This window comes from Orbicella franksi, chromosome 11 (genome assembly GCF_964199315.1).
Source record: "Orbicella franksi chromosome 11, jaOrbFran1.1, whole genome shotgun sequence".
NCBI lineage: Eukaryota > Metazoa > Cnidaria > Anthozoa > Scleractinia > Merulinidae > Orbicella > Orbicella franksi.
This window is the reverse complement of record NC_138155.1, coordinates 23,464,425-23,488,425: the sequence shown is the minus strand read 5'-3', so window position 1 is coordinate 23,488,425 and position 24,001 is coordinate 23,464,425. Positions and strand designations below refer to the sequence as shown.

At 38.0% G+C, this 24,001-nt stretch overlaps 4 protein-coding genes across 6 annotated transcripts in view; 3 read left to right on the top strand and 1 right to left on the bottom strand.

Annotated features, from left to right (window-relative positions):
• LOC145460394 (serine/threonine-protein kinase TBK1-like) overlaps window positions 1-18,173 on the bottom strand; it is a 41,529-nt gene extending 23,356 nt beyond the window's left edge. The window contains exons 1-8 of one of the 3 annotated variants that reach the window (XM_081445173.1): window positions 18,091-18,173; window positions 13,266-13,363; window positions 12,993-13,133; window positions 2,820-2,949; window positions 1,766-1,856; window positions 1,578-1,668; window positions 1,051-1,113; window positions 176-270 (exon numbers count right to left, since the gene is read on the bottom strand). In XM_081445173.1, the coding sequence (XP_081301299.1) occupies window positions 176-270; window positions 1,051-1,113; window positions 1,578-1,668; window positions 1,766-1,856; window positions 2,820-2,949; window positions 12,993-13,133; window positions 13,266-13,358 (704 nt within the window). In that variant the 5' untranslated portion in view covers window positions 13,359-13,363; window positions 18,091-18,173. Of the gene's footprint in view, window positions 1-175; window positions 271-1,050; window positions 1,114-1,577; window positions 1,669-1,765; window positions 1,857-2,819; window positions 2,950-12,992; window positions 13,134-13,265; window positions 13,364-15,239; window positions 17,764-18,029; window positions 18,051-18,090 lie in introns of those variants that run through there. The other 2 variants (XM_081445172.1, XM_081445171.1) reach the window with 2 other exon arrangements.
• Window positions 2,932-8,394, top strand: LOC145460395 (uncharacterized). Its single transcript, XM_081445174.1, has 2 exons — window positions 2,932-3,158; window positions 3,200-8,394. Exon 2 carries the CDS (start codon window positions 6,397-6,399, stop codon window positions 7,480-7,482), a length of 1,086 nt encoding a protein of 361 aa, XP_081301300.1. The 5' UTR covers window positions 2,932-3,158; window positions 3,200-6,396; the 3' UTR covers window positions 7,483-8,394.
• Window positions 18,174-18,303: 130 nt separating the features above from the next.
• On the top strand, window positions 18,304-20,981 carry LOC145460396 (C-signal-like). The gene has a single exon (XM_081445175.1). It carries the CDS (start codon window positions 18,311-18,313, stop codon window positions 19,058-19,060), a length of 750 nt encoding a protein of 249 aa, XP_081301301.1. The 5' UTR covers window positions 18,304-18,310; the 3' UTR covers window positions 19,061-20,981.
• A 1,074-nt stretch (window positions 20,982-22,055) lies between these two features.
• Window positions 22,056-23,985, top strand: LOC145502693 (uncharacterized). The gene has a single exon (XM_081482047.1). The coding sequence runs from the start codon at window positions 22,171-22,173 to the stop codon at window positions 23,290-23,292; it is 1,122 nt and encodes a 373-aa protein (XP_081338173.1). The 5' UTR covers window positions 22,056-22,170; the 3' UTR covers window positions 23,293-23,985.
• The last annotated feature ends 16 nt before the right edge of the window (window positions 23,986-24,001 follow it).

Sequence of the window (24,001 nt, the reverse complement as noted above, 5' to 3'; positions counted from 1 at the left end):
GTTTCAAGAACAAAGTTAATGACTTCTAGTTACTCCAAGAGAGAGTGACAAAAGTTCATATTGGAAATTTAATAAAATAAAACTGAGAAAGACTTTTGCTTTAATTTGCCAATTCAACAATTTTCTTTATCTCACACTGGTTATCTGACCAGTACCTAGAGTGTGAAATACTTACATGGTGTCCCTGTTCTGTCGCCCTCCATAGGGTCTGAAGGGTAACTGTCCAGTGGCAATATGGTAAAAAGTAACTCCAATACTCCACAAGTCAACCTAGAACACAAACTCATGCCTTAGTCAGATAATTAAATCCATTTCTATGAGCACTGTACATAATGATTAGAACTTAGAGGTGAACTAGAAGAAGGTAAGAGATACTACTACTCAGCACTGCCTTGACAGACGTGCAGTCCTCCCTGCCAATCTTTTTTTCCTTGTTATTTTTACATGCAGTTAATAAAAGGAACATCTGCAACTACAGGCTGACTCTGAAGAGCGTGAAGTGTCAATGCCCAAGAACAAAATACAACTAGCCAGACGAGAGCTTGAACCCAGATTGAACAGTCAATATCATGACCTGCCCACTAAACACTGGACACTACAGTATGCCTGACCAGCTACATTAGAGCTAGACAATTCTGCCTTTCATTAAGTGTGGGCATTGTGAAGAAGTTAAACTACAGTGGAACCACGCCTTACAGTCAACCCGTTAATATGGCCACCTCGTTATTACAACCACTTTATTCTTGCCCAAACAAATTAAGGCTCAGTCAGAATTTTCTTATTCAAAGAACCCCTTTTTATATGACCACCCTGTTAGTCACATCGCCAGATTTTTGTGACCTGTTGGTGACCAGATTAATGGGGTTCCAAGCTTCTCCTTGGTGTAGAAGACAGAGTAGATGGCACAAAAAAACTCTTTCCCACAAACCTATTGTTTTCATTGTTTTCCTCATTCTTTTGTCCTCAATTGTTTTCTATTGTTTTGTCAGCTCTGTCTTCTACACAAAGTGAGAGGCAGGTTCCACTGTACAATATCACCACGGAACTCACCATTGCACCAAAAGCTTTGTTGCCATGCTTTCTTAGCACACCTCTCTCGTAAAGATCTGGATGCTGTGAATCGTATGCACAGTCAGCAAAAGTGATATATAGTCAAATAACCTCATGACAACATAGATGTATGTCAGAGGATATAATGGGAAAAAAATGGCCACTCATGCTATTAACTACTTATTAACCAAGAGTGAGGTCTTTATGGGAAAATCTTAAACAGAGACCTCGCCATATTGACTGAGCAATAGTGAGGTCAATACGGCAAGGTTGAGGTTTGAGATTTTCCCGTAGAGACTGAATGTTCGAGGTTAATAAGTTGTTTATTATATGGCTTTTCGCTTTGTCTTTGCAGGCCCATAACCAGCCAGGCTGTGGGCATTATAAGAAAACAATGCCTTAGAGCTAGCCAATCAGAGCATGTGTTATATCAGCCACAAATACAAGCCATATAATAATATTTAATAATTCCATGAAGCCAAAAAAGCTTGGGAGTGTATGGTTCATGTTTAGTGTTAATGACCTACCAAATATTCCTCAGTACCATAAACAGACATAAAGCCTTCATGAGCTTCCAGCTCTCTTGCTGCTCCGAAATCAGTTAATTTGTAGACAAAGCTGGTTTACAAGAATATAAAATTTGTTAACAACAATCAATCATTTGATGACTAATCATGTAATAATTATATATTAACTGAAGTTGATCACAACCTACCTTCCATCATCTTTCACCACTCGCATGATGTTGCCTGGCTTGAGGTCCCTGTGGACCATGCCTTGTTCTCGTAAGTGCTTCATTCCTGCAACTGATAGACAGTGACCACAATAGCATAATTAGTTAGAGATCTATGACAATCTGCAATTTTGTGTTTATCATTCAGGGAAAGCCAAAGTCTCAAAATTTGTTATTACAGTTTGAGTGTTTTTACCTCAAAGTAAATATAACTGTATATTGGTTTTTTTTTGAAAAAAAACAAAAGAAAAGAAAAGAAAAAAACAACAACAAAATAGAAAACAGCCCAAAGAAAATATGCATGCTAATTTGTTAAAAATCACGTCTGTAACTCAATAGAAACACAGAACTAGCACAAGCTGTCAATGAAATGATGGCTTGAGCTGCAAAGACAATTTACATTTCAATGATCAATGTAAACAGCTGTGTTCTTTTTTTGTCGCTGAATTTTTCTTAAAGAAATAGAAAACATGTTTTTAGTGTTTCTATCAAGTTTAAGTATAAATCTACTAGTGTTCTATCACGAATGCTGTTCTCTTGTTGGCTACGCTACTCACTATCTATTCTGTGATAGATGGAGAGTAGCATAGTATTGTGCCCTTGTTAACAAAATGACGGCTGCTTCTTGGCGTTTTCGAAGTGTCTGTGAAGAGGATTTAGAAAGTTTTGAATGAATAGCAGATTTATACTAAAACAATTAGATTATTTGCTCACGATTTCTATGTGAGGTAGTTGAGGAGGGCTCTCGTCAACTAACAAGTGATAGAAATCTCAAGCCCATAATCTAATTGTTTAATAACAACACTCATGGAAGTATGGGAGAACTCAAAAAAGCTGTAGAAACACTTGCCTGTCGGTTTGTGTTCCCATACCATTTCTTGTTCTCCCAAACTTCCACTCGGACACAAGGTACATGTTTTCTATTTCTTAACTAAATCACAATGGAATCCAGCATAGCCCCATTAATTATTTAAACCACTTTCAAGACCATGCATGCTTCCTCCTCAAGGAAGCCCTGATGTCACACTGTCCTTACCAACATCTTTAACCACTTGTTTAAAGTCATCCTCTGTGAAGCCATAAGCATTAGCAGGATTTTCAAGCAAGGTGAACAGACTTCCTCCAGAACAAAGCTCCATGACAATGATTTCATTCTGAGACCTGAGCTTTAAACAAGATATTAATCCAAAGGGTTACGTGAATAACAATTTAAATAGCAACTCTGTACTCAATGAGGTTTTATGGTAACACACTTTAACTTAGAAACCATAATTGAAGGCTTTCGTGCAAAAAGGGTGTATATCGCTTTTTTGGCCGATTTTCATTTTTTCAGGATTGAGCTAAGTTTTGGCATTGTTCTGTAATTGTTTGATGTGTGCTTCGTTTTCGAGATATAACGTTTGCAAAAAAACTCAGTTTTCCAAGGGTATCTTTTGGAGATCCTTTGTTGAAGGAAAAACAAAAGAAACCATTTGTTTTGCTTAACGATGAAGTCACCAAAATGTGGCTTTTGCTGCTAGTTGTTTGAACCAATACAAGTTTCATTATTCATATAATTATGCTATTCTCTTACTGTTGCTTTGTTAGTGGTCTATTTCTCTACTTCTGTCAAAAATAAAAACATCTATTTAAAAAAAAAAAAACTGTTCTGTTGAAGCTGCTAAAAGTAACCGTTTAAGTTCGTGGATTCACTCCAAAAGATACCGCTTGGAATTCTGAGTTTTTTTGCATACATTATTTCTCGAAAACGAAGCGCAACTCAACAAAAACAATTATGCAAAGATGCTTTTTCATGTCAAAACAAGTTAGTCTGCCAAAAATTAGCTCAATCCTGCAAAAAATAAAAATCGGCCCAAAAAGCAATATACGCCCTTTTTTTGCACAAAAGCCTTCAATTATTAAAATTATGAACATCAGGGACCAACAGTTAAAAGACAATGTCAGTTGGATTTCCATGGTCATGTGGCTACCATTTTGAATATTGGGTTGCTATGGCTACAGTAACTGTAGCTTATTTCAGTAGCTGAAAGAAAGCTTTTCAGCAGCAGCAGGGCTTTTCATAAGGTCCAAGCACCGGGAAAATTGACCGGCTCTGAGGATGATTTTGCATGCCTGGTTTGACCATCTAGAGGGAAGTTTTTCTTATTTAAAGATGTTCAGTTCAAAAAGTTTTGACACGTCCTGCACCTGGTTCCTCTCCCATAACTGCCCTTGCCACCACTCTTAATCAATTTTTATCTGACTGTTTTCATTTGCACCTTACTGCGTACTATTAGTAATTAATCAGATTTACTGTAATTTTTTTTAAATTTTAGATTTCTTATCAGATTTTTTTTAAAATTAGATTTTGGGTTTGCGCCTCGCATGGGATACTTTTCCCATTTGCACAATCCCTTTTGGTCTTTTCATTTCTACTAGAGTTGAACCTCGATTATCCATACCTCGATTATCAGGACTTTTTCCCCAGTCCCAATTTTGTCACGAATATTTGTTAGTCATGATCAAGATCCATAGCCATATTCTTTTTAAAACTACAGCTTTGAAAAGTGCAGTCAAAAGCGAGTTTGTTTTGCTTTCAAATTAAAGAGCAAAAGCAGCACTGTGCAATACTCACGTGCAAACGTATTTACAACAAACAGTGACGATACAGACCATATTGTTTTCCAAACAATTTGTAAAAGTGTTGTTTCACAATTAAATGCTGCTTTCTTAAAATTTTGTTCATCATGAATGTTCATATTCATTCATCTAGTCCCAACAAGTCCAGATTAGTCCAGCTGTTAAGGGACAAAATCGTTCGTTTTTTGATAAAAGCATCAAACTTGGCAGGGTTACTAACCTCTGTAAGACAAATATTTCCTGATATGGAGCCATGCCAAATTTTCTTCCAGAACCATCAAATGCACATGTCAGAAATATGGCATACGAGGCCCTTACATGGAAACGAGGCATCAAATCGAGGCTGAGATACAGAGTCAATTTATATAGGTTTGATTGAGACGATTTTCTTGAGTTACTTACTTGCTGTGATCGAGACACCTTTTCTATTTTGCGTTTGAAACTTTCAAATATGCTGGAATAGATCAGGTATGCCACAACACTAGCTGAACTTTTTGGTCTGCAGGAAACGTTGAAAAACAGCTTTCATTGGCTATAACGTTCCTAAGCCTGCTTTAAAGACACTAGCTGAATAAAGGTTCTTTTAGTTGCAATTTCCACCACAACTGCACAAACCGGTACAGTCAAGATTAGCCTTCAAGCATATGCTAATTTTGTAAGAGAACAAGAGTTTCCAATCACTTTGCTACAGTATTTTTCAAAGGAAATGCAGAAAAAAATGTAAATGGCATTAAAATGTAAAATACATCAATCATGTCAATTTAGATGATGCAGCCTATGAATTTGTTTAGGTTGCCTTTAAAGTACAATCTAAACTGAAATGAGGAAACAAGGAAACTTGTAATACGACCTACTGGATGGTATATTTTATGTCTGTAAGAAATGTTATCTTTAATCTTTAATCTTTAATCATTATTTACATATGGTAAAAATTCATCAGGTACAATAAATTCCAATAATATGTCTGAGATCCTAAACCTAAAATTCTAATCCTAATATCATATTAACTTACAACAACATTCTACTTATAAACATGATTTCCATGATTACAGGGTAAGCTGTTTTAAAGGGTTGCGCCACTGTAACTAACACTATTTTTCATGTAGTTAGTTCTCGGAACAACAAGTTTGTCAACCGAGTCCCTCAGAGCATAATTTGATTGATTTCGTGTTAGAAGTGAGATGTTCGGGAACCAGACTGTTTAAAGACTTGAAAACCATTAGGGCTTTCTGAATTTGACATTGAAATTGCAAGTGTTTCCAGCGGAGTTTGTGAAACAAGGAATCGACGTCAGCGTCATAGCCCGATGAAGTTATTACTCGTGCAGCACGGTTTTGTAGTTTTTGTAGCCTGTTAGATAATTTTTCGCCACAATTATCCCAGACTAGGCTGCACTAATCAAAGTGAGGTTGAGGTAGTGAGTTGCATATGCAGAGTAGGGTAGATTGAGGCACAAACGACTTAAGGTGATTCCTTAGTATTGCATTGCGCATCCCTATGTCATGAGCGTGCGCGTGCAAAATGTAAGAGATTTCCCTGAAACTATGCTCGATAGCGAAATAAAATTAATGCTCCTTTTCTCTTAAACGAGCAGGGTGACCCCCGATTTTTTTTTTCAGGTATTTGCTAAGAATAGTCTAATAAAGAACATATTTGAAGAAGAAAAAAGTTCGATAGTAGAACATGATTTTTTTGGGAAAATAGTTCCGTACTGGGTGTATTTTGGCTAAGGCGAGGAATTCAAGCTAACCATGGAACCGTCCAAAAAAGTGCAATATTCCCACAACCAGGCAATCAAAAACGGCTTAAATGAAACAATACTGCTTATTTTGTGTCTTTCAAGCAACCAAGACTTAATTCTGGAATGATACGGGTTTCACCCCATGGCGAGTTCGCCCCCACTATAAAATTTCGAATTCGCCCCAAAATTTTGTGTTCGTGTTTACGTAGTTGTCATCGAGTTATTAGACGTTTTCGAAGAATCATATTAGTCTATGTATGTTTATGTCATCTCGCCATCAGGGAGTCTTGCTACCAACGAACTCCCGGTCGCCACCAAGCGAAGTCAACTCGCACCAAGCGAAGTCAACTCGCACCAAGCGAAGTCACCTAGTCACCAAAGCAAAGAACAGCAAAGAAACAAATGCACGTCTCTCAGACTGAAAGCGATAAAAGAACATTTCAAAAAGAAATCGGAAAGTGGGCGTGAGAATCCGCGTGAATTCTGGGATACATATCGCCCCTTCTTAAACAGTAAAACTAAACCAGCAAATGACATAGTTCTTAAGGAAAATGAAGTTCCCATCACAAATAAGAAACAGATTGCGGAGTTGATGAACAATCACTTCGTCAAGGTGACGGAAAATGCTGATGATGTAAAGAAAAGTGATTTTGGAGAAGACTTCGTGAATCATCCGAGTATTTTGGCAATTTGTAATGCGCAAAGACATGCACCAGAACAGTTTAGCTTTCATCACACAAACATGGTGTTGGTAGAAGAAATGCTTAAACACATGAATACGCGCAAAGCATGTGGGTACGACATGTTATCGCCCAGGCTGATTAAGGATTCTGCTTCTGCGATCGCCAAGCCGCTAACAGTGCTATTCAACTGCTCTATTGATCAGAGTAGGTATCCAGCATCTTGGAAGATGGGACAGATTACACCACTATTAAAAAAGGACGATGAACTAAATAAAGCAAATTACAGGCCGGTTACTGTACTCCCTGCACTAAATAATACATCTGAAAAACTCCTGGCAGCGCAACTTGGTGATTTCTATAGCTCGATTCTATCGGACTATATCAGCTCTTATAGGAAATTTCACAGCTGTGAAACTTCCTTGCTATGCATGACGGAGGAATGGAGAAGGATGAGAGATCAAGGGGACACTGTGGCAGTTGTATCTATGGACTTGTCAAAGGCGTTTGATGTAATCCAACACTCTCTTCTTCTTGCGAAGCTCAAGGAATCAGAGGGTCAAGATAGGGGATACTTTTTCAGAGTGGCTATATGCAAGATGAGGCGTGCCTCAGGGAAGCGTCCTCGGTCCCATGTTTTTCAATATTTTCATAAATGACATTTTCTTGTTTTGCGGGGATGTTAAGTTAAATGCTTATGCAGACGATCACCAAATATATTCATCGGACAGTGATCCTGTTGCGCTAGATGGGCACATGCGTAACGCAGTCAAGACAGCAAACCCGTAGTAACAAAATGGAATGTTGGCCAATGAAAGCAAACATCAGGCTTTGATCCTGGGAAAATTGGAACACACCTCATTTCCTACAAAGGACTCAATTGACATTTTAGGAATGAACATTGATAACAATTTAAATTTTCACAATTACATATCTCTTATTTGCAAAAAAGTCAACAACCAGTTTAATGTAATGCTTAGGTTCAGAAACCTTATTTCCAAGGACATTTTAGTTAAACTGTATAAGGCCTACATACTCCCTCATTTTGATTATTGCTCAACAGTTTGGCACTTTTGCAGTGCAAACAACAGGGACAAAATAGAAGCTCTTAACAAAAGGATTCTGAGATTCATTCTAAGCGATTTTGAATCGCCTTATGTGCTGCTAGACAGGGTAAACTGTCTCCAACTTCATGATCAACACATCTGTAAATTCCTTACTACTTTGCACAAAAGTCTATTTTTCACTGGCTATCTGGCCTATTTGAGAAACATGTCCTCGTTCCATTCTACTTCATACAACATGCGTGGAAACTATATACTGGAAATGCCCAAACCTAAAACTACAACTTTTGGTCTCCACTCCTTTACTTATCTGGCAACAAAAGAATGGAATTCTCTACCCAATTTTATAAGGTTATGTAACTTCTCAGACTTCAAAAAGCACATCAGTAAAACCAATTCATGAAACATGTAAATGACAATTTTATAATTAGTTAACATAAGTCAATTGTAAATATGTAAATAGCAATTTCTATTTTAATTTTTTGTTATCAAATATTTTGTTCTCGGAAATATTAGCTTGTCAAGCTACTCTGAAATTCAAGCTTAAATAAAGTTTATGTATGTATGTATGTATCTATGCATCTATGCATCTATGCATCTATGTATGTATGTATGTATGTATGTATGTATGTATGTATGTATGTATGTATGTATGTATGTATGTATGTATGTATGTATGTATGTATGTATGTATGTATGTATGTATGTATGTATGTATGTATGTATGTATGTATGTATGTATGTATGTATGTATGTACCAAGTGAAGTTTCCTCGTCACCAGTAATCTAATAAGGCAGTGGATAAAAGAACAAGGAATAATCTCTATATGCTACTCAATCTGGTGGGGGTGAACTCGATCAAGTTGAGTCGATGTACGGGCGAACTGTACTGGGTGTGGACGAACTCGCCATGGGGTGAAACCTGCAGCTACCTAATTCAATTCTGTATGGTGATTCGAATTTTTAACACGCAACCAGTAAAAACAACCCATTTTAAGAGCCTGCTGATGCGTTGACAAGCACGGTGACCCCACTTTTTAATTGCATTTTTTAAATGTTCATATCATGAATGTTAATTATGCCAAGTTGCAAATAAAGTTTGATAGTACATGTAGAACAATTTCAAGGGAATTACCTTAACTCAATTTATGGCTCCAATTACAGAAGCAATCTTTTACACATTTACTCCAAGTGATTTCGCAGAGGAAACTTGCTCAATCGGAATATTATTAATGGAGAGTTCGAGTGTATCAGATAAGGTACTTAATCTTTGCCTGGAGCCGATCAATATAAATTCCGTTTTTGTAGCATTCAAGCTAAGTCTGTTAGACACAAGCCATTTTCTTAGTTTTTCAAGGTCGTGAGATAGACTAGACTGAATCGGATGCAAATCAGAACCAGCATAAGTAATGTGGGTGTCATCAGAATACATTCTAGGTATGCTAAATGATAGACAGTTAGGCAAATCGTTAGTATAAATTAGAAATAAAAGAGGACTAAGGATCGCTCCCTGTGGCACACCACATTTAAGAGTGGTGAAGTCAGAGAGACAGCCATTAACAGAGCACCATTGTGTGCAATTAGTCAAATACGATTTAAACCAATCAAGAGTTTTCCCTTGAATTCTGCACTGAAATTAGTTACATCCCGTTAAGCCAGACTTAACCAAATCACCTCAATAGCCAACATAGCTCCATCCTTTGTCTCGGCCTCAATATGATGCAAAGTCCCAATATGACATTGTGCATACCGAAACACAAGTTTCTAAGTTTGAAGATCTTATTACTCTATATTGTAATGTTCAAAATAATTACTTCTTTTTATTTGCGAAGAAAAACGAGAAAGAAGAGGAGAAAAAAATTATTAATCATATTAATGCAATATTCGGTATTTTATTGTTTATTGAAAATGATGGTCACATGATTAATCACGTGACAGATTTTTCGAATCCCAGATACGTTATAAGTTGCTGTTATATTAAAAAGCAAGAAATCTAGGCAAAGTACTCCGGAGAAGGCTTAGAAATAAGCATTTTAACTCAGCCTCGCTCCCATGTAGGGGCCTAATATGTCATTTTTTGACATGCGCATAGCGTGGTTCTGGGTGTAAATTTGGGATGGCTCCATATCAGAAAATGTTTACCTTATAGAGGTTAGTCATCCTGGGAAGTTTCATGCTTTTATCACAAAATGAACAATTCTGGTTATTTTTGGCTCTTAACAGCAGGACTAGATAATCAAGGTTCGACTATTGATTTTACTATCTATGTGTATATTTTACCTTATGAGACCAATAAAGTTGATAGACTATTCTTAAACCAGTTTCCTCCTGCTAAGAACATTAATGAAACCCTTACAGCATCAATTTCACTTCTGTCAATTGGAGAAGAGCCTATCCCCCAGGGGTTACCCCTAAGCATTCATTTAGCAATTTTAGCAATTTTCTTTTCCAAAAAAACTGACGAATTCCCCAGCGCAAAAAAGAAGTCAAATGTCCTACTGTAACTTGTATAGCAATAAAAATGTCACTGGAACTTTCAATTGACCCATATTTGATCAACAGATAATGAAATGAATATATCAAGGAACAACATTGTGTTTGCATTTACAAGGGTGCCAAATGCTGATTGGGCTTGTTCCAAGGGTAGGTAATTCCCGGTCCTAGGCAATAATAAAATATCAAATGCTCCACCCTCTGGATTAAGGTGTGAGCAAATGCTGGCTGATGCCTGGGGAGGGAGGTGGGGATGAGTACTACCAGACTTGACTCAATGGAATGCATAAAGACTTCAGGAAATTTTGAGGTTTAATGAGCCTGGAAGGCTGGATGAGCTTGTTAAAGACATTCCTTGGAGTTTTCTTAGCTAAATTCCTGCATACATGTATAACACGTATGTGTAATATATTTAATTTTCAGAATTTCATAATGTAGTAGATACTTTTAAGTACAGTGAAACCTCTGTTAAGTGGACCCCCAATTAAGCGGACACCCTCTATTAAGCGGACACTTTGTCTGGTCCCAAAATTAACGTGTTATATTTCCCCTTATAATGAACCCCTATTCAGCGGACACCTCTATTAAGCAGACGTGGACACTGAAACAAATTGTATTTGGCTAATTTCTATTGTTAAAAACCTCTATTAAACAGACACCGGACTGAATTGACAATGTGACATTGGATTACGTCCTTGAAATAGTTGATTAAATGTACCCGTATCATTGTTGCTGTATGGAAAGGGCATTATTACAAATGAGTTAAAGTTGGTAATGAAAGCTGATGAACTTGAACTCTGGATAGCTTTGTTAACAACCTGGAACTTTATTACAGTACAGAGGAACCTTTAAATGTTAATTGTTAACAAACATTGCACAATTGTTATAAACCTTTATTAAGCGGACACCCTCAATTAAGCAGACACTTGGGAAAGTCCTGAGGGTGTCTGCTTAATAGAGGTTTCACTGTATTTTTTTCAAATTCTTTCAATTCCACTAATCAAATACCAAGCTGCATCCTATGTTTAACACAAACTTGATACAGGTTACACAAAGGGAAGTTGTTTTTCTCAGGAAGCCCTTTAGAATTCTCCCATGTGTACTTCCTTCTTCCTTGTATCAAGTTACGTAAACAGGAAGCAAAAATGTTCCATTTCCTTTTGGAGCTGACAAAATTGAATTGTAAAATAAAATGACTTTAATAACAATCAATCCCTAATCAAAAACGCTTTACAACATTTCCTTTTAACAAATCAAATGTGGTTTAGCGTTGTCTGTACTCTTATTGACAACGATAAATAATGCATCATCACCATGGTCAAACTGTTGTGGACTCACAAGGCTGCGCCTCATGAGTCAACCCTTATCTATCCTTAATCAACCCTTGACTATCCCTACTACAATTTTGACTCATAATCGTATGAATAGTTTCAGCTCATCAAGAGCAGTTGTAAAAGTGAAAGAGTTAACCAAGACAGAGTAGCAGATAAAAGTTGACTAACGATGATACACAAATTTATTCCACAAGTAAGTCAGCCATAGAAATTTGAATCGATTAAATGATGTTTAGACAACAAAGACAATGGCACAGTTCAACTGTGACAGAACAGTGCTAATGAAATCAGAATGTTAAACAGTCTGGCAACATCATTTGATAACTTCACAGAATGATATCCTCACAGGTATATTTAAGTTGTCTAGAGTCTGAATATGAATGTAGGAATTTCAATGAAATTACTCTGTCATATCTTTTTTATCTTCTAAGCAAAGTCTAACATCTTTCTTGGAATTTCAACACTTCAGGGAGAGCAAACAATAGACAAAGCTGGCAAATAAAAGCTGGGTGAAATATGATATGTCAAGTCAAGTTAAGCTTTTAGGTTTTGCATCTTATTAAATGTCTTCCTGGATGCACGTAGACATTAAAATTCCCAAGATAGCCCAAACATGGAAAATGGTCTTCTTTGGAATTGCTAAAAACATCTGAGGAAGAAAGTCCTTTGAACTTCCGTCTAAGAGTGAGACCCCTAATGTAAATACTTGATATTTTCTCGGAAAAACATGTCATGAATGTGACTTCCTTTCATAGGTTAGCTATGAGGCAAGGGGAATCCCCGAAAATTAAACTATTTTGAGGTATACGCATAGACGTAAACAAAAGCGCTTAAAAGAAATGTGACCAGATTCACGGCGCTAAGTCCATTTATGGGAATGTTCTCGGGAATGATTCCAAACATAGTCAGAGCAATTTAATTTGTGGAAATGTGCCGAGGGAAAATGTTGACGATGATCATGCATGCATAAATAACTTTGAATAGTCTTTAAATTGAAATGATTTTCAAAGTTGTCATTTTGAATATTTAATCACGTTCAATATTTTCTCCAGCCTGCGTATGTACCTTCGACTCTTTCAAATGCGAATATAAAACAGCCACTGCAGATCAAAGACTGTACATCGCATATATTGAAACGAATAAAATAACGAGTGTCGAATAGAACAGAATAGACGCTGTTTTCATCGTCATATTTTCAGCTGTATCTTCCAGACCCTTGAGGGCTTAAAAATAATAAAAATTTGCATTTAAAGGTCTCAACTTTAGCGGAAGACTTACCTCCGTTTCGCTTGCAAATAACTTGACGATGTTCTCATGATTCAGCTTATTAAGGACTTCAAATTCTCTTCTCCTCACCTCTACCGGTCTCATCATTCCTAGCTGGTTTGAAATCTTCACTGCATATGTATCGCCAGTTTTCTGAGGGTGATTGTATTGAAAGTGCAGAAAGTGAAAGCATCATGAAAGCACAGCTGTACGTACCTCGATCGATTGTGAATATTAGATCAGAAATCCGAGAAAAATAACTATAAAAGCAATCTATAAAATCACCTTGTGTCTTCCCTTGTAAACGGCTCCCGTTGCACCTTGCCCCAGAACATCTTTAATGTTCCAAATGTAGTTCGTGCTGCTTCGTATCTCCATTTCACCTATTTCAGTAGGAATCAACGACAGTAGATACTTAAAAACACGGCTCCTACTTCTTGGAATGTTTACGGTATGTTTGCACAGAAAACGCTGTTGAGAAACCAGTTTCTTTTTAATAAATCAACTCTGTTATCCCATCGCATTTCTTTTCTCATCTACACGTCGATTGAAACGTAGAGAAATCTAGAGCAGAACGTTCTAGCCTGACGATTGTGAGAGCAGCTTGGCGAGATGTTTGTTTTCTAAATTAGCCTTCAAAGTGGGCAGAGGGGAGGGGTTGGGTAACGTTTTTTTTATCACTCTATCCACCCCTTATATGCAAGCGTAGCGTGACTCTTTTCTGTAATAGCTAATATCAGTTGCTAATTAACTGCCCCCGCTTCAAAAAAAGCCACCCTAAAGGCTGAAAAGCTTCACACACATTAGAAAATACTGGAAATGTGATTCCAAAAAATACAACGCGTAAGTATGAGACAGATTTCAAGGAATCGCAAACTGATTTCTCGGAAATCATACCTAGCCTGTGTCTCCCTTCAAAAAAACCTAAGAGGGGAGGGGCGGCTGTACACAGGCCAATCATACCATGTACGTGAGATGACGTGACAAATAGGAGTACGTCACGCAACATTAATCGAACTTGCGTGACGTTAAACTACATTCATGATTGTATTTTGTTTTACGATATATGTTATAAACCATAAATAATTAGCTTTTTTACTTTAAAAATCAAATGCAAAAAAACTGCTAAGCTATGAACTATAAACTATGAACTATGAACTGGTTTTAAGGGCCCATTAACTGATCTTTCCGAGCCGTTGCTAAGGAAGATTTATTCTCATATAACCCCATCATTTTTAATTAGTTCAGATTATTTCATGTGTTTTAACTTTTTCATGATAAGTAACACTAATGATGACGTCATCAGGCCACGCCATTGATCATGTGACCAATACTGACAAAAAGCAAAGGCTCCCAAGCAAATTACTTTATCGCGATTTTTTTCATTGATTTAATATTTAAAATTTAATCCTCATTACGCTATGCATAGACATTGTTTCATTTCTAAAAGGTAAGATTTTGAGAGAATTTCAAAATATTGAAAAATTCGTAATTTTCTGAAAAAAGCATGATTTCGAAAAAGGAATGCATAGCTATGTTTCTACCCTTGGCTTTAATCGAAACGCGTCGAAAAAGGCTGGATTTATTGAAAAACCGCGTTTCCTTTAGCATTAAAGAAACCGTAAGTGCACCCGATATATATCGGAAATTTCCTTATCAGCGCGTGCGCAATTTACACTACCAGAACAACTCGGTTAGATCAAACAAAGCGACACAGAGTTAGTTTTTCTCTTATTTTGTCTTTGCTTGTGCTTTTTTTATTTTGCATTTGTGAAACACAAACAAAAAACATCCAAAATGTAAGCGAATTTGCACTTTATTGAGTTGTTTTAATTTTCCGCGCTCAGGCTGGCGAAAGTAACCGGAAGTGAGATTTCACCTCCTTAGCAACGCGCACCCGACGAATCGGTTAATGGGCCCACTTCCCGTAATGACACGTAAGCTCTAGCGGATATTAATTATATCAATATTTCTTCGATATTTCTAAAATATTTCAATAGTTCTCCTGGCTTGATTCTGCATTTTGTTGTTGTAGGAAGTGTCATAATAATTTTGCCCTTGATCGATGTACAAGTAGTTGAACTGTGTGTAACTCAAAGTTCTTAATGACACAGAGATCATGGGTGAAACATATTACAAAGTTGCGTCGGAATTTTATAATTCTGCTTGCGTAAAAAGAATTACTTCGCTCCACGACGCATATAAAAGTTAACGTTTAAGAATTGTTAGATCCGAAAATGTGTATATAACAACGCTTACCTCAAATTCGTCCCCTCGTGAACAGAGAAATATATGTTCTTTGTACTTTACACTATCGCGTAGTGATTCATCGAATATTCATCCATCGTGGTGGGCCAAAAATATCCATGACGTAGAGCAAAGATTTTAAAATGTTGTATCACTGTTACACTGGTCTAGACTAAACTTTGTAAAACAAAAGTTTGAAACCCATGTAAGGAAAGCCAAGGTTTTAAAGTTGACACGGTGCTAACACGCGCATGTAATTTAACAGGGATAGATTACGGGGTTTTCCCTTCAGTATGGCCTTTTATTGTATGGCCAGCTCTGTGAGCGGGCAAGATGAATCAAATCCTGCGTTGTGATTGGCTACCCGAGCGGGCAAGATGGAGCTATCTTGCCCGCTCGGGACTACCCGCCGTGTCCCGCAAGAAAAATTTCCCCGAAAGCCATATAATAAATCCTTTATTGACCAAGCTTGTTCGGTCAAGATAACTGGATATTGGCCTCGTTCTTTTTTTTTTGCGAGGTTATGGACCTCAACTCCGTCTCAGTCCATAAATACGCAAAAAAGACCTTGGCCAATATCCAGCTATCTTGACCTCACACTTGGTCAATAACCCATATTTCTTAGCTTTGTGTGACTAAATCATTAGGAAAAATTATATAACAAGCATCAACTGGTCGACAGTGATAGTGAAGGAGCGAAGCTAAAACCTCGATTTATAATGCGATCGGTTGGATCGAAACCACGAGTTTCAGAAGTCTTTCCTTAATTACAACTTCGAGTGGCCATTTTCCGTAATTTAATTGCCAACTACTTATTTTATAATGCGTGACGGGAAGCAAGAAGTGTCTAATCAGTGCATTCTAATTTTGCTGCGTAGGCGCTAAAAAAACTTCCCTCAAATTCCTTTTCCTGCATGCGGTTTGTAATGTCAGCATGATATCAGTTTATCTAGTGATTTGTATGAAGCAAGAGCTAAAAATAAAATAAATTCCATCTTTGAAAATTCACAAGGATTTTACATTCATCTGTTAGGCTACGAATAGAACTTCCAGCCCCATGTAAATTAAGTCTCATTACTAATTTTCAGCTTTGATAATAGGTCTTCCTACAAAATGCAAAAGGTGACCAGATGACAATTTCAGACACCACAGCCTTCAAATTTGGTGCAGCCTGTTTAATACTCTCCATGAAATTAAATTCCAGTTGTCGAAGGACTTTCCTCGGGATAGAAGAAGGGGATGGGGGCTTGTACCACTGGTGTGTACCATCAAGAGAAAAATTTCTATAAAAAAGTACAAAATTCCCTCCTGGGACTAAGTGATTAAAAATATCAACCTAAAAACAGAGAAAGAGAAAAAGTCTCAATCTTAGTATTTTGATGAAAAATGGCAGGTGACATTGCAAAAAGGCTGTTATATTCCTGAAAATTAATAGATGAAGTATGTGTACATTCTGTGTATACTGGACACACATGTTGCTTTTGGTAATAAACTTGGGAAAGTTTGATTCAAAGAAATCAAATGTTTGGATGACTAGGATGACTAGGTTTGGATGACTACTACTAAATGTTGCTGCCAACATGTAATGTTACAGGATGACGTATCGTGTCATCATACAAAAATAGTGCATTCGTCTAGTTTAAACACCTAGACTTTACCATGTTTCCACACCAGACATTTTTCATTTTCTGTACCTTTTTTTCGTCATAATTTGTCAAAAACTGCACTGCGGGAGCTATGACTCAACAAATTTGTAACAAGTAATCTTTTTACAAATAGTTTAACCAACAAAAAAATTGTTGATGTTTGCACAGATTCACACCTTTGTTGTGTGGGGAGTTTTAAAATGCCTTAAAGATAGTTTCATGCCAGTAGATATCATTTTGACGTCATTCGTATATGAAATCTGTAATATTGCTATGGTATTCACAAGTTGTTTTCTACAAGCTTAACATTATCAGTCTTTTTCCTGACATACTCGCACTAAGTACCACTGTTTTCCTCTCCGTCAAAAATTTGAATATAATTATAAATAAATCTTAAATTCCTCATCCCTTGTCAAAATGGCCGGCATCTATAATTATCAATTACTGTTTTTTTGTGCAGTTTTAAAGATTTTAGCTTTGAAATAAAAATATATTTGCTAACAATGTTAAATTAATGAAAGTCAAATTTGTCCCTTCCCTGTTTGACAAATTGAAAATGACACCATGATTCAAACATAAGTCGCTGATTGAAAAGGTTTTATTCCGTGCTGTAGAATTTCCTCTAAGGCTCTTTCAACTATTTTCTCAAAATGCAGCTTTAAACCAAGCTTTATCACAGTCCCTAGGGTATAACACTCCCCTCTTCCCTTAGCAAAGATGAAATACCCGATGTAGTGGCGTGACTGAATGTCCAACCACTTATGTAAGCAATGTATTCATGCATTCAAGCATGTAACATTGTTAATTTAAAAGCTCCATCCCCCCGTTCATCAATATCTATTTTCCCACCTGTGCCCTTACCCCACGTTTAAAGTAATGGTCTCCGCCCGCCCCCCCCTCCCCCCCCCCCCCCCTCAACGTGGGTAACTTGTGCTTGAACGTTTTCTTGCTCTGAAATCAAGCCCGCTCTCCACTTCCTACCCCAATAATATAAAAGCTGAACACGGTATATCATTGCATAGTGTTACTGATAGTTTCGTTTTGCCGCCTCTGGGATCATGCAAAAAAAAGCAAAATGAACGTTGCACAAGAGAGAGAGTGAATTGAAATTTGAACGTGGCCGCGCTCAATTCAATGTCAATGTGTAAAAACTTACCTTGAAGCTTCCACTGGGAAAACAACTAACTTATAGAACTTGTACAACACTGAAAACCAACCTTTCAACTTGGTACACTTTCTTATATGTTTAGAACGCGAAAGCAAGGGTATTACCCAGATAAAAACGGCGAAATTACGGTGTTTGATTTTCCCGCCTGAAGTTTCACTTTCTGTGTCATGCAACGCTCATACCCAGGTCTCCTCGCGCGCTGTCACGTCTGTTACATAACTCCGATGCCTGTCATCTTTTAGCCGTCTTCGAGTTTTCACAACCACAAAATGATCAGAAACGCTTTGATTCAAGGCGCTAGCCGCGGTATAGGACTACAGATGTGCCGATATCTGCTTGCTAAACAAACTGCAGTGATAGCCACGTGTAGAGATCCTGCAAGGGCTCAAGAACTGTCTCGACTCAAAGACGAACATGGTGACCTCATTACGATTCATCGTCTCGATGTCCAAGATGAAAAGCAAATCGAAGACGTAGCAGCTCATGTTGGTGATACAAAACTCGACTTGCTAGTAAACTGCGCCGGAATGCTTCATCCAAGCGGCAAAGGAGAAACTAGTTTACGTGAAGTTGATCTGGAGAGTTTAAAGTCCACGTTAGCTACGAATGCTCTCGGACCTTTGATAATGGCAAAACACTTCGGCCCGAATCTCACGAAAAGAGACAATTCGAGCAAGAACGAAGTTGCGGGTATTCTTGTCAACATATCAGCAAGAGTTGGATCAATAACTGACAACGCCCTCGGTGGATGGTACAGTTATAGAATGTCCAAAGTTGCGCTCAATATGGCCACCAAAAATCTCGGCATCGAGCTTGGAAGAAAACGCGTGATTTGTGTGGCCTTACATCCGGGTACAGTTAACACTGATCTTTCTCGGCGCTATCACAGAAATGTTGACCCTACCAAAGTATTTACTCCTGAGTATTCAGTGGATTGCCTAATGAAGATTATCGAAGGGTTGGAAGTAAACGACAACGGGAAATTCTTCGCGTGGGATGGTATCGAGATTCCTTGGTGAATGACTGGGAATGCTGGGTCGGATACAGAATTCTAGAGAAGGGGGTTTGAGATAAAGACCGCCCAAGGTGGTCCCACGTAGGGGAGTCCAGGAACCTCCTCCCCTAGAAAATTTTTAGAATTGAGGTCCTCATAATTGGGATTTCCGGAATTCTGAGGTCAAGTCAGCATGTTATAATGTCTCATTTCTTTTTCGAATCCCCTAGATCTGCCCCAGGAATGGATGTTTCTCACCCAGGTCAAAAAAAACAGCTAGAGGGAGTTAAAATAACTAGGTTTTAATGTGAGCGAGTGAAAATGATGTGTGTTGTTTCAAAGGGTTGTGTAAACTTATGAACCTTCCTTTATTGATATGTGTAAAGTTAATGATAGTGTGAATGCCCTGGCCTGGGGGGGGGGGGGGGTACTGTAGAAAGCTTCCTATGGGGAGGTTCTACCCCGACGTCCAACCCCTTACCCTTTTGTATACCATTTATTTATTGTACCCTTTTTCAACACTGCATCCCGTTTCTTAACCACTGGAGTGAAATTAATGAACATTGTTAAAGGGGAGCGTCAAGCATAATTTACCAGAAGAGATAAACAGAATGAATGAATGAAAAAGATGCTAACCTAAAAAACTACTATTGTTTGTTCAGTTCATTATGTGGCAGGAGTCAAGATGCTCTGATTTCCCTATCTTTTCATATACCTCAGGCTGAGCAGTCCCTACCCTTTTGTAGACCTGAAAGCCCAAGAAAGGTATTCTTTGAGCCAGAGCCTCCTTGTATAGGCTATTATAAGGAGCACCCCTCCCCCTCCCGGGTGTGAATGCCAAGGAAATAAAGAAGTCATAAAGATATAAGAGTGGGTATGAAGGTCATCCGTACAGAGAATTAACAAAGCTAATCAGTAAATGCTACTAAATTTTATGCCTGTGCTAGTCTATTACTTTCCTGAATTTCAGACAAAACAACAGTTGTCTTTCAGTGGTCGCTACTACCGTTCAAATCGATTGTGATAGAAAACGTAACCTAAGGTGTTCCCCATTTAAACAGTTCGGGGCATAAAATTAATGGCTACGGTTTTTGCAACCTCGATCCCAGGCTCGTTCTTCTTTGCCTCCCTGGTAAAGAAGAGAGAATCTGTGATCGAGATTTCGGTTTTTGATAAAACGTTAAAAAATCACGTTTCCCGTTATATTGCGAACGCGTTGTTGGACGAGTGAAACGGCTTTTTTTTTTAAAGCGTACGATGGATAAATAACGGGTCCAACGCTTTTCATCGTTTAGCATTACAGTGGAACTCCGTAATCCGGTCACCTAGGGGCCACAAAAATCTGGCCGTATTAACGCGTGCCGTGTGAAAGGGCTTCTTTAAATAAGAAAATGGCTGAGTGAGCTTTTACTCGAGTCGGAATAAAGTAGCCAAAATAACAAGGTGACCGTATCAATGTGGCGGCCGTATTAATTGTTTCTTTATATAAGATGACTGACTGAGCTTTTGTTCTGGTCAGAGTAAAGTGGCCGTGAACGAGGTGGTCGTATTTGCGGGGTGGCCATAAGGTGGGGTTTCCCATGCCAGAGCCGGTGGTCTAGCAAAGCAAAATCAAAGCAAAACGTCAACTTATAAATTGCTTATCACCGCCAGATAACAGTTACATTTCCTGTCTGATTCGATTCGTCGTCATTTTCGCAAGAACTCTTCGTTACTGATCTGACTGAAAATACTGCTTCTAGTGCTGCAATCGGTGATAGACATTCGTCAAGGTTTTTTGTTTTCCGATCTGTTTTTTCACTTTTTCCTACGTTACTCTCTAAGGACCAAATGGAAACCTTTTCTTACAATTTACCGAATATTTACCGTAAATTGCCTCTATTCTGTTGCACACTTTTTATAATAAGAATATTGCTTTTTTTCCGGCCCAGGCTGAATATTCTTATTTTTTCTACCGATTTTAGGCTGAAAATATTCTTGTGAATATTATTGGATTATAACATATGACATTTCCATTTCATTGATTTTGATGGCGTTGAAGTAATTTTGGAGCCAGATTGCATGCAATGAAGCAATAAATGTTTATTATATGGCAAACAAGAACAATTTAATTCGTTCAATGTGACTGGTTTATACTAGCTGACATTTTGCTTGCGAACGGACATGAGCTGAACTTAAATCTGCCAAAGTGTGCTCATCCTCTTCACTTTTTTTTTTCTCATCAGGCTTTTTGGCACTTCTATATATAATTCTGTACGGTTGAGTTAAAGGCATTTAATTGTGCAGTGGCGGATCTAGGGGAGGGGCCCGGGGGCCCCGGTCCCCCCCCCCCCCGCCCGCTTATTTTGGGCAAAAAAAGGAGAAATCACAGAAGGAAGAAAAGCCGGCAGGGCAAGCAAAACAACACCCTCCCTTCCCTCCTCTTAGCTCAAGGTCTGAATCCGCCACTATTGTGTTGTATTGGAAAATATTAAACACACAAAATTATATTTCTTTCAAAATCTCAGTCTCTGATTTGTTCTTAAAATATTCTTAAAATTTCGCAAATTTCCGCCCGGAAACTTAGGACAATATTATTGTAAATGTTACTTTAAGGAAAGGAAGTGTAGTAGATAGTTTTAAAAGCCTACTTCGGTAGCAATCTGGTCTGAGGATTTACTCTGTATATAAACAGTGAGTCGGCGTAAGAATTGATTTTTCAATTTATTATGGTGTTGACTATTATAATTGTCTAAATAAAACGAATACTAATAAAGACATATATATGGTAATGGACGGTGTTTCAGATGATGTTACAATCATGTTGCGGATGTCAGTTACAACGATCTCCTTTCAGATTTAAACATAATACGAGGATTTTTCAAAATACTAACCTATATTCAATACTTTCACGAAGCAAATTTACGTGCATTTTGCTATTGTAACTGTCACTTGAAATTTGCATAATTTTAAGGTTCTTTGCACCAAATTTTAATTTCAAGCAGTATAATGGAACCTTTGTCTGGCCTAAGCTACATTGTGCCAGAATTCACAGAGAAGTTATTTCCTATAAGAGAGCAGCTCCGACATGTACACTTGAGGAACGAAGGGAAGTTACATGTAACAGCAACAAATTGTTCGCCAAAACGAGTGAAGATGAATCTTTCTCAGTTTTCATGGATTGGTAATGCCAGTGAGTGTAACACCTTTCTCCACGCAACTGTTCCTTTACATGTAAGATATAATTCTGCCGATTCATTCTATAGCTTGCTTGTCGCAGCAGCTGTTTTCAACTTGGCCGCTTGTCCTTTGACCATTTTGTTGAACGCTTTGGTTATGGTTGCCGTGAAAACCAGACGAAGACTTCAAACACACCCTAACATTTTGTTGGCTTGTTTGGCACTCACCGATCTGATGGTAGGACTTCTTGTACAACCCCTTCACATAACCAAGTCTATTTTCCTCCTACAAGGGAAAGATACCCACGTATTTTGTGTCATTGAGGTTGCTTTAACGATGTCTTTTGCGATATTTATGTTTGCAACAGTTTCCCATTTACTTTTAATGAGCGTTGAGCGATATCTTGCTATTAAACATACCTTCACTCACGCTACAGTCGTCACCAAAGCTCGCCTGGTCATTTCCTCTGCTGTGGCGTGGATTGCAGCCATCGTGTTATTTCTCGTTGCTTCGTATTCAACTATTGTAAGTTTTATTAGCCATGTAACCATCATTTCTGCAATTATCGTACTTCAAATTTCTGTTTATAAGGAGGCCCGTCGACACGAAAAACAAATTCTTTCACAGCAAGTTTCCATGGAGGCCAGACAAAAATTTAAACAGGAAAAAAGAGCTTTAAAACTGATTACGATAATACTAGTGGCAATTTTTCTGTGTTTATTTCTCTCTCCGATTTTCATGTTTACTGCATGGCATATTTTTAACGAAACCTTTTCAATTGAAGTTCAAACATTAGTTCGTCATATTAGCTTTGTACCGGTGATAATCAATTCATTTCTTAACCCAGTCATTTACACTGTGAGGAAGAAGCAGTTTCGAATTGCTTTTATTGAGTTGCTTTTGAGAAAAAGTTTACAAGAAGCTGAAGAATTTGGAATGAGACTGTTTAGATCACCAAACAACGCTCTGAGACAAAATGTACAAGAAGACGAGGGACGGGAGCAAAATGTAGTCCACACTGAAGGCAACCTTGAAAATGTTCCTGAGGTCCTCGCTTCTGATGCTAATTTTGATGACAAAAAAATAACCGCTGCATAGAACGAATCTCCTTCCTCAAAGGCACTCACAGGCACATCCAGAAAGACAAAGAATGTACGTGGCAAGGAAAAAAATCCTGCACACGATAAAAACAAAGAAGATAATCTTGCAGCTCTCAGTCGTCCCAAGCCCTTGTTTTGATTGGAAAAACGCTGAAATCATTCAAGGCGACGATGTCTCCTCGAAGAAACTCGAGACTGAACCAAAATGACTGAAAAACAACCTCAGCATCGAAATTTAGCAGAGAAAGCGGACGAGGAAATCAAAATTGTGGAAGAAAATATTGCTAGGTGATTGACAGAAGTGACGACGACATTGAACCCATCTCGCGAAACTGATATTAGGCGCCGTTCACACTAAGCCGGAGGAATTTGAAAACAGAGGTTTCTCTCTGAAAACGCATCAAATGTTTTCCGTCCACACTACGTCGGGAGAAATTTCAAAACGCACCAATCACCGGTCATTTTGGATTTGTGTTTGAGGAAAACTCGATCGGGGAAATCACATGATTATTGTGATGCCATCATTGTCAAAAAACTCCGTTTTCAAAATGTTCTCCGTCCACAAGAAAACGAAATGACGCCGTTTTCAAATTCCTCCGGTTTCAAGAGCGATTTCGAAAAGCTCTGTTTTCATGACTGAGTGTGTGGACGGTAGGCCTAACCGTAGAAATAACACTACAGGAGCTACCCTAATTTCCCCTCGTAAA